Raw genomic sequence first — 9093 nt, forward strand, 5'->3', positions numbered from 1 at the left:
GTTATGCAGAAGTGTGAACAGAAAGAATAACCATGGCAAGCTTCTGCAAATAGCAATAGCTGAAGTGGTATATGTCATTTGGACTGTAAGGAATCAGAAGATATTTCAAGAGAGCAACAATGCTGAATTCAATAGCCAAAGCATCATCCAAAACATTAAGTGGAGGATTGGTGGGAACCCAAAGTTAGTTCATTACTGCAACATGCTTGAGAATCAGTTTGTTGGTTAAAGCATTACTTTTGTTTTCATAGTCTGTTTGTTGCCTGGATCGTTAGATCGGCTTGTATCAAACGATATTTTTTGGAATAAAATTATTCTTATTTGCTCCAAAAAAAAAAATTTAAAAAAACGTAAAAAAGAAAAATACTAAAAGAATAGACATAAAAAGTAAATATATATATATATATATATATATAAAGTAAAAAATAAATTAAGAAACTAAATAAAAATAATTAAGAAATCCATGTGACTAAAAAATTTAATAAAAAATAAAATAAATATTTAGGTGCAAGTCATTGAAAATTGGAATTTAGGCTGAAATAGTATATTCTGTGGCTGGGGAATCTAAATATTACGAGAGAGTTTTTATAAATTTTTTTTACCAGAAATTAAAAACAAATCTCGCTAATATTCTAGGGAATGTAATCCATGTTGAATATCCCTAATACTCATATTTGAATACATGGTTGTTTGTGGAAAAAAAAAGAAAAAGGAATGACGAGATATATTAACAAAAAAAATATAAATATGAAAAAATTTGCCTACAAATCCTTATGTGTAATTTATAGTATTTGTGAAAATATGACAAGTATACCTTAATATTATTTAAGGAGTAAAAATAGGAGAAAATTGCATATATGTAAGAGTAAATTATATATTTGTCATATTTTCAAAATAGTATAAACAAAAAATTGTATTCTCCTATAAACTTACTATTAACTAGTGACTATTTTCCATTAAAAAAATATATCAAACCAAATTTGTTATGTATTTAATTTCTAACACCCTTTTTCAAAAATTACATTTTATATAGTTTTTTTAATCATTTTGTTATTATTTTCTAAATATAAGATAAAAAATATTTAAAAATTTAAAAATAAGAATTTCTAGTAACTTCTTTTAAAAATAATTTATTTAAAAAAGTACTTTTCTTATGATAAAAATACATTTTTGTTTTAAATAAATATCTTAAAACAAGTTTTTAAAGATTGAAATTACCTTTTTAAAATGATTTAATATTTTTAATGTCCATATATGTTAAATTAAAAATTTCTTTTGTTCTCTTAAATTAATTTTTTTTTTTACTAATTCTTAACTTTTAAAAATATATCAATGTTAGTTTTTATTTAATTAATAACAAATTTAATAATTAATTTTAAAATATTTTTGCCGCTAATTATTTGTAAAATTAACACAATATATTTTAAAGAGTTAATAGACTAATATAAATATTTTTTAAGTTAATAAACCAACATAAACAATCAACATATCAGACAAAATAAATATTAAAATAATGTAAAAATCTCAAAAAATAATTATATGAAAACTTATATATATATATATATATATATATATATATATATATATATATATATATATATATATATATATATATATATATATTATAAGAATGAGTAAGTTATATGAGAGTGTAAAAATGAATCGAAATTATTAAATATTAAAATAAATAAATGAGATTATTTGTTATGATTTTTTTCTCTCTTTCGTCATTTATTTTAATATTAGAGGAGTGAAAAAAAAATGATTGACAGATCATAGGTGTATATACTTAATACACAAGTGGTCCATCATACTATAAAAAAATGTATATCTAATTATAAAGTATGGTTTAAATAAATATTTAACATAACAATATGAGTAAGAACCGACCAGGAATCCACGCGTGTTCAACTATTAATAAGCCTTAAAATTAAACGAATAAACCAAAAATCTAGAATCCACAGATTCATCATTCATTTCGCCACTGAGACTAGGCGTAGGGAAAAAACCTAACCTTACCTCACCTCACCAAACCCCAAAACGACCACAAAAATGGCCGTTTCAAGCCTCCACCGTGTCTTCACCTTCGAGTGCCGTTCCGATCCCGATTTCTCCTCTCTCCCATCAGCCGAAAACCTCCGCACCCCTCGCCATTTCCCCGCCGCCGGCCTCTCCTCCGCCTTCTACGGCGTCTCCTCCCCCATCCTCCGTTTTCCCCCAAACTTTCAGCGTCAGCTGAGCACCAAAGCTCGCCGTAACTGCAGCAACATCGGTGTCGCGCAAATCGTCGCTGCTTCGTGGTCTAATGAAGGCGCCGGCGGCCCCGCCGCTGGGGCAAATCCGGTGCCGGCCGTTGCGTCAGCTGTTGACGCTGCGACCGCGCCGATCCCCTTGGACCTCGACGCCGATGACGAGAATGTTGTCGATGCCGCGGGAAATGGGGCTGTACAGACTAACCGTAGGTCTTATTCTTCGTTTTTGAAAACCGATGCAAGCAAAACGATTCATGCCGGTATGCGATTTTCTCTTCGATTTTGTTAATCATGATTAGGGTTTGTAAGATTCAATTCTGTAAAATTTTCTTTTTTTCATGATTAGGGTTTGATAAGATTTAATTTTGTAAAATTTTCATTTTTTTTCTATGGTTAGGGTGTGATACTGTAAAATTTTTATTATTTTTTTTTTGTAAATTATTGTTAGTGGTTTTGTTTTTGCAAATTTGATTGATTAGTTTTTGTGTTTGTGATACTATGCAGCTGAGAGACTTGGTAGGGCTATTGTGACTGATGCAATTACCACTCCTGTGGTGAACACTTCTGCCTACTTTTTCAAGAAAACTGCTGATCTTATTGATTATAAGGTATTGTTTGTTGGGTTGTTTTGATTTTACCTGCTTATTGAATATGTGATGCGAAAGAATTCTCAAACAAATATATGTGTACGTGTTAGTGTTGTGTTCGTTTATGTATAGTGTGGATTTAATTTTCATTGTTTTGCAGGAGAAGCGTTTCGCTAGTTATGAATATGGGCGTTATGGAAATCCAACCAGTACTGTTTTGGAGGAGAAATTAAGGTTTGTTTACTTGATATCGTTATTATTATGATTGTGTGATGTTTGAAGTGGGTGTGTTGTTGAATTTAATGTGGTTTGTTGTGATTATTTAACCAGTGAATTGGAAGGGGCTGAGTCAACTGTCTTATTGGCATCTGGAATGTGTGCTAGCATAGTTATGCTCATGGCGCTGATTCCAGCTGGTGGACATCTTGTGACTACAACTGATTGTTACAGGAAGACTAGGGTGTTTATAGAGACTGTGTTGCCAAAGATGGGGATCACGGTATATATATGATTTCACTGACTTGTTGGTTTTGATTTTACGTTGTATTTGTACGATGCTTGAAAGTTGAAGCTGTTTTTTTTATATTGTATTTCTTTAGGTAACTCAAACAGTATTGCAAATTGTTTTAATTGAAAGCATGGTTTATTACTTTTTTGGTCCAGAAAGTTTGTTTTGCACTTCCGTAACTTGCTTCAACTTTTCTTTCCTGGATTTTTTTTATTTAGAGAAATAAAAACTGCTTTGAAAGTGAATGCTTTATAGAAACACTTAATCTATATATCGTATTTGAAATGTATATTTCTAATTGGTTGGGTGTTGCTGATGTGTTTTATGCTTCCTTTCTAAACCAATCACTTACTGTTAGCTTTGTTATAGTGTATAAAGTATAAACTAACAACATTTTGCTGAGCAGGCCTCTGTGATTGATCCTGCTGATGTTGGAGCCTTGGAATCTGCATTGGAGCAGAACAAGGTTAGTGTCTGGCCTCTGTGATTTTCATTTTTTTGTTTCTTATTTACATTTCTTTTATTTATTCTAATTAGTAGTGTAGAATTTTGATGGTATTATATTAATGTGCAGGTGTCTCTATTCTTCACCGAGTCTCCTACCAATCCATTCCTGAGATGTGTTGACATTAAGCTGGTTTCAGAGCTTTGCCACAAGCATGGGGCTTTGCTCTGCATTGATGGTACATTTGCAACACCTTTGAACCAGAAGGCTCTTGCCCTTGGTGCTGATTTGGTTATGCACTCTTGTACAAAGTACATTGGTGGACATCATGATGTAAGTCAATCTGTTGTTCTGTTCTTTAAAATATAGTTAATATAACCGGACAAGTATTTTACATATCAGGTGTTCATAGTTTCGAACCTAATAATACTTCTTTCTGGTTCAGGTTATTGGTGGTTGCATAAGTGGCTCTGCTAAGCTGATTTCAGAAATTCGTATTTTGCATCATATTTTGGGCGGTGTTCTTAACCCGGTTAGTCTTTCTCCAAGTCTGATTCTCTGATTGATACACGTTGCAACAAATGTATTTTCCATGGAAGCATACCATGTCCATTATTGATTATTGTGACTGACATAGTGCGGTTTTGTTTGCAGAATGCCGCGTACCTATTCATCAGAGGCATGAAAACACTGCATCTTCGTGTACAGCAGCAGAATTCAACTGGAATGGGGATGGCCAAATTTTTAGAGGCACATCCCAAGGTAACATGACATTTCTATGATATTTTGCATTTAGTAAATTTGGTTTTTTCATCGTTGCAAAATTTTATATCCAAGTTTTTGAAATGAAATTGTTCTTCTGTCTTTAACAACATAATATTATTTGCAGGTGAAGCGTGTCTACTATCCAGGCTTGCCAAGTCATCCTGAACATGAGCTTGCCATGAGGCAGATGACTGGTTTTGGGGGTGTAGTCAGTTTTGAGGTGGGAATTGCTATTAAAATATGTGGTTGCCAGCCATACTGCCCTAGTGCCTTTTGTATTTACCTAGTTGGTACTTTTATTTGCATAATTTGATAGTTCTTTTTGGCCAATAATGCAGATTGATGGAGATCTAGAAACCACAATAAAATTTGTTGATTCACTGAAAATCCCATATATTGCTCCCTCTTTTGGTGGCTGTGAGAGCATTGTGGACCAGCCAGCCATTTTGTCTTACTGGTAATGATTCGGATTTCTCGTTTATGTTGTCATAGTAATGATTTGACAATGCATATCATGTGTGATGGTCCCTATTTGAATGTGACCCTGTAATGGAATCTTTCTTAGTTGGTCCTTTCTTATTTTTGTGTATTTTGCAACAGGGATCTTCCTGCATCTGAAAGGGCTAGGTGGAAAATTTATGACAATTTGGTTCGCTTCAGTTTTGGAATTGAAGATTTTGAGGATTTGAAGGCTGATATCGTGCAGGCGCTGGAAGTCATATAGGCAGCAGAGTTCATTATTCACCGCAAGCTTTTTTCCTTTTCTCGTTTATTTAATCGTGTTCGGTTCCTGTATGTGCGGTGTGCAGCTGCGGATATTAATCAGTTTCTAGTGAGTTGAGGGTGTTCTAGTGTTCTATGTTCTTGTTTGTTTGGTGAACCTAGTGAATTATGTTTGCCTGATGAAATCTATTGTGTTTGTTTAATAAAAATGGTCTCTGATTTGAATCCTATTAATGATGTTGAAGTGATGAAATTGAGGTCTCCTTAAGAAAATTCTGGAAACAGCTCTGTCAAAACTATGTTTTTCTTCTGCATGTGAGTACAAACTGTTGAAATCGGATCTCTAAAGTGAGTCTATTGTAAAACCGTAATCGACCAATTTTCCATTCTTCTTTAGTATAGACAGACTTAAAAAAAAAAGAAAAGAGCTAAGCAACTGTCGTGCCACCGTCAAAAATGTGCCACCGGAGTACAGAAAACGTCAAAAATATTTAAAAAAAAATAATGTTTCATATTTAATAAAAGATGTTATATTTGACATACACAGCCAAAAACTCTGAAAACTTGTAGTATCACATGCAAGTATAAATATATGTTTTAAAGCAGCAAATGATAAAAAGTAAGGATATCGAATCAACTAGTTCAAAAGTAAGGATATGGAATCCACTAGTTCAGTTGAGTAACAAATGTAGAACAATGTTAAAAGGGTGACTAGTTCAAAAGTAAGGATATCGACTAGTTAAAGAGTAAGGATATCGAATCCACTGAGTAACAAATGTAGAACAATGTTAAAAAGGTGACTAGTTCAAAAATAAGGATATCGACTAGTTCAAGAGTAAGGATATCGAATCCACTAGTTCAGTTGAGTAGCAAACAAATGTAGAACAATGTTAAAAAGGTAGTTTGAGTTCAATATACAGAGTAGAACAATGTTAAAAAGGTGATTTGAGTTCAATAATACACAGTGTATTGGACAATGATTTATTAATATAACAATCATTTATGTGTACATGATGTGTTGTGTCGTGCCAGGAAAAGTCAGAAGGGGATCAAAAAGTGTATCTCTACAACATCAAAAGCTTATACTTCAGGACAAAGGGACAAATCTCTAAGTCTCATTTGTAACCCTTTACTATGAAAATCCTTTATGGCTGTAGCTACATATCTCTAAGAAGCTATTATAATGAATATCTCTATTCTATTATTTTCAATCAGTTTTATCATGAAATTCGTTTATTGTTGAATCTCTCACAACAACAAATTTTTATCTTTTTTCAAGTTGATCAATCAAAGAAACAAATTTATAGCATATTAACACGTGATAAAACAAAACATTAATAACACATCACTTAACATAAAAATTACATTATATCAACTTTTCATTGTTCAACAAATAAAGGTTTAGCTCATAATGGGCTGAATACAAATTACAATGCTGGTTCTTAAACTAATCATTTTTAAACACAAAATAAGAATGAAATAACAACCTAAGAGCAACATCTTGTCTTCTTGCAATGGATAATCAACAAGAGTCAGCTTCTGTCACGTCAGGATTCAATAGTAGGCACTTGAGATAGTTTTCACTCAACTTTTTTCTTCATTGGTTTATTCTACATGATTTTTCTCTAACAGATGTTGAACTTGTTTTCATTCTTCAAGAGCTACTTTTAGAGGTGATCGATTTTACCATTTGTCTTGGATCATGGGATTGAGAATAAATCAAATCAGGACAAAGATAAAATCAACAAAGTTCCCTTATTTTCATACTCATTCGTACAACATGAAAATTAGGTATAGATTGTGGTGGGGGATAAGGTGTAGCGTGGCAGACTATTGGTACTGAGGTGCAAGCGGCGCTGGTCCTTTTTAATGCATGGGCACATCGTGTGTGTACTACGTACTGCCTTTTATCTTCTACCGCAGTTGTTCTTATCCATTCAAATCAATTCTCCTCCCAATGCAGATTGCTGCCATGCGTGTCCTAGGAATGCAATTGATGTTTCTCTTTTTCTCTCTGTTGCTTCCAGCTTTCAACTTTCATTTGAATCCCAATTGCTGTCCCTGGCTGTTGTAACACCCTATTTTTCCAAATGCATAATTATTCGATAAATCAGATATATTTCACAACTTTTTCATATAAGTTGATACACATCTCAAAACATACACACCTGCTGATCATGTAACACTTAATTTAAATAAAAATTTCAACACAATGGTTTAAGAGACACAATTGCACTTAGGATGTTTACACGACATCCAACTTATCTGATCTGTACTTGAGATGTATACACGGCATCCAACTTATCTGATATTTTTGTAGCGAGATCATACGTAAAAGATACCAATTTAAATCTCATAATAGTCTTCATAACAAAATTAAAAGCACCGACTCGTGAGTCTTATCCAAGTGCTATCACACCAAAGCATAAGCATATACAACAACATTCAGCTAACCCATTTTAGGTGTCGGAACTAGGAATATATTTGAGGTAGTCACCACGACAAGACACTAAACCTACAAGACATAAGTAGAAGCAACGATAGGTGTCACCGGTACCAGGACGAACAACCCAATAGTTAGACCCTGGTCATTTGCAAGCTCCAGCATTTTTTTCAATTGACTTAAATGATTCATGTTATCTACAAAGGAACCAATTGCTTGTAAAAAAAGGGCGCCCCGTATCCCCATCCGCACTAAAGAGTTTTTGTCTCTCAGAATGTTCAAAAGCACTAATGATAGCATATGTATCTATCTGCCTCTTCTTTTGTTGAAAGGAAAGAACTTCACCGAGACCAAATCCTTCTTCATATTCGAGCCCTTGATATAAGGCATGTAAATCATCTTTCATTTTAACTTCTTTGGGAGACAAAAAAGTTGATCTGGAGTGATAATAAGGGATAGGCCACCAATGAAGTTGCGAGGGAAAAAATATAGATTGTTCATCATGGCCACCTCAAAATCAAAGAAGGGTAGACACACCCTTAACCTAGTGAAGAGACACTTGTATAAGGTAACTAAGCAAACCCTAAAAAAAAAATACACACACCCTCTCATATGAAACTACTGGAAGAATTGCCCAGTCCGACATATTGCATATTACGATGTTGGCTAAGTTACAACTTTGACGGTATTAAGGGAAAAATGAGTCCCAACTGTTTTAGAGGCTACCCTATATATGATACCTATTCGCATTGGCCAGTGCTATTAATTTAAAACCTTTACGGGCCAATACATCTTCTCTATGATGATTATAAGGATTGAACCAAGACACGATGGCATGACGCCTTTCACACTACAGGTGACGAACAATCTCTACATCGGTAGGATCATGACCAATTGAGTCCAGATATGTTTAAACAAAGTGACCATCAAGTTCCCTCGTTTGACATACAACCTCTATTTCTACCTCAGTTAAGACATAAAGAGGCATCAGTATCTCGATATGATTTTCACCCCCACCGGATTCCGCAGGGAACACGGATTATGAAGTATTCATGGAGAAAGTGTAATTTGATAGAGATTCTCCAGATAAATCCTCCATCTTCAAATCATCACTCAAAATAATGATTCCTGATTTAGAACCACCAATGATAGAGGGGAAGGAATAGGAATCAAATTTCATTCCCCTTTCTGAAGATGAAGAAACACTACCCTCTGAGTCACTCTCGATGATAATAGGGTTATCACTCATTGTAATAAAAAGTGATAAGAACTAAGAAGAAGAGAAGGCACCTTGAAATAGGAAGGAAAAGGCTCTGAAATGAGGAAGGAATCTGGAATATAGAAGCTTTAGTGCTTTAAAATTGTAATCA

The 9093-nt window shown here is 33.6% G+C and overlaps 1 protein-coding gene across 1 annotated transcript; it reads left to right on the plus strand.

Annotated features, from left to right (window-relative positions):
- The first annotated feature begins 1924 nt into the window (after nt 1–1924).
- Nucleotides 1925–5553, plus strand: LOC131608827 (cystathionine gamma-synthase 1, chloroplastic). Its single transcript, XM_058880402.1, has 11 exons — nt 1925–2512; nt 2757–2860; nt 3000–3073; nt 3170–3338; nt 3754–3813; nt 3922–4125; nt 4238–4324; nt 4447–4554; nt 4682–4777; nt 4896–5014; nt 5158–5553. The coding sequence occupies exons 1-11, from the start codon at nt 2053–2055 to the stop codon at nt 5279–5281; spliced, it is 1605 nt and encodes a 534-aa protein (XP_058736385.1). The 5' UTR covers nt 1925–2052; the 3' UTR covers nt 5282–5553.
- The last annotated feature ends 3540 nt before the right edge of the window (nt 5554–9093 follow it).

This window comes from Vicia villosa, linkage group LG6, assembly GCF_029867415.1.
Source record: "Vicia villosa cultivar HV-30 ecotype Madison, WI linkage group LG6, Vvil1.0, whole genome shotgun sequence".
NCBI lineage: Eukaryota > Viridiplantae > Streptophyta > Magnoliopsida > Fabales > Fabaceae > Vicia > Vicia villosa.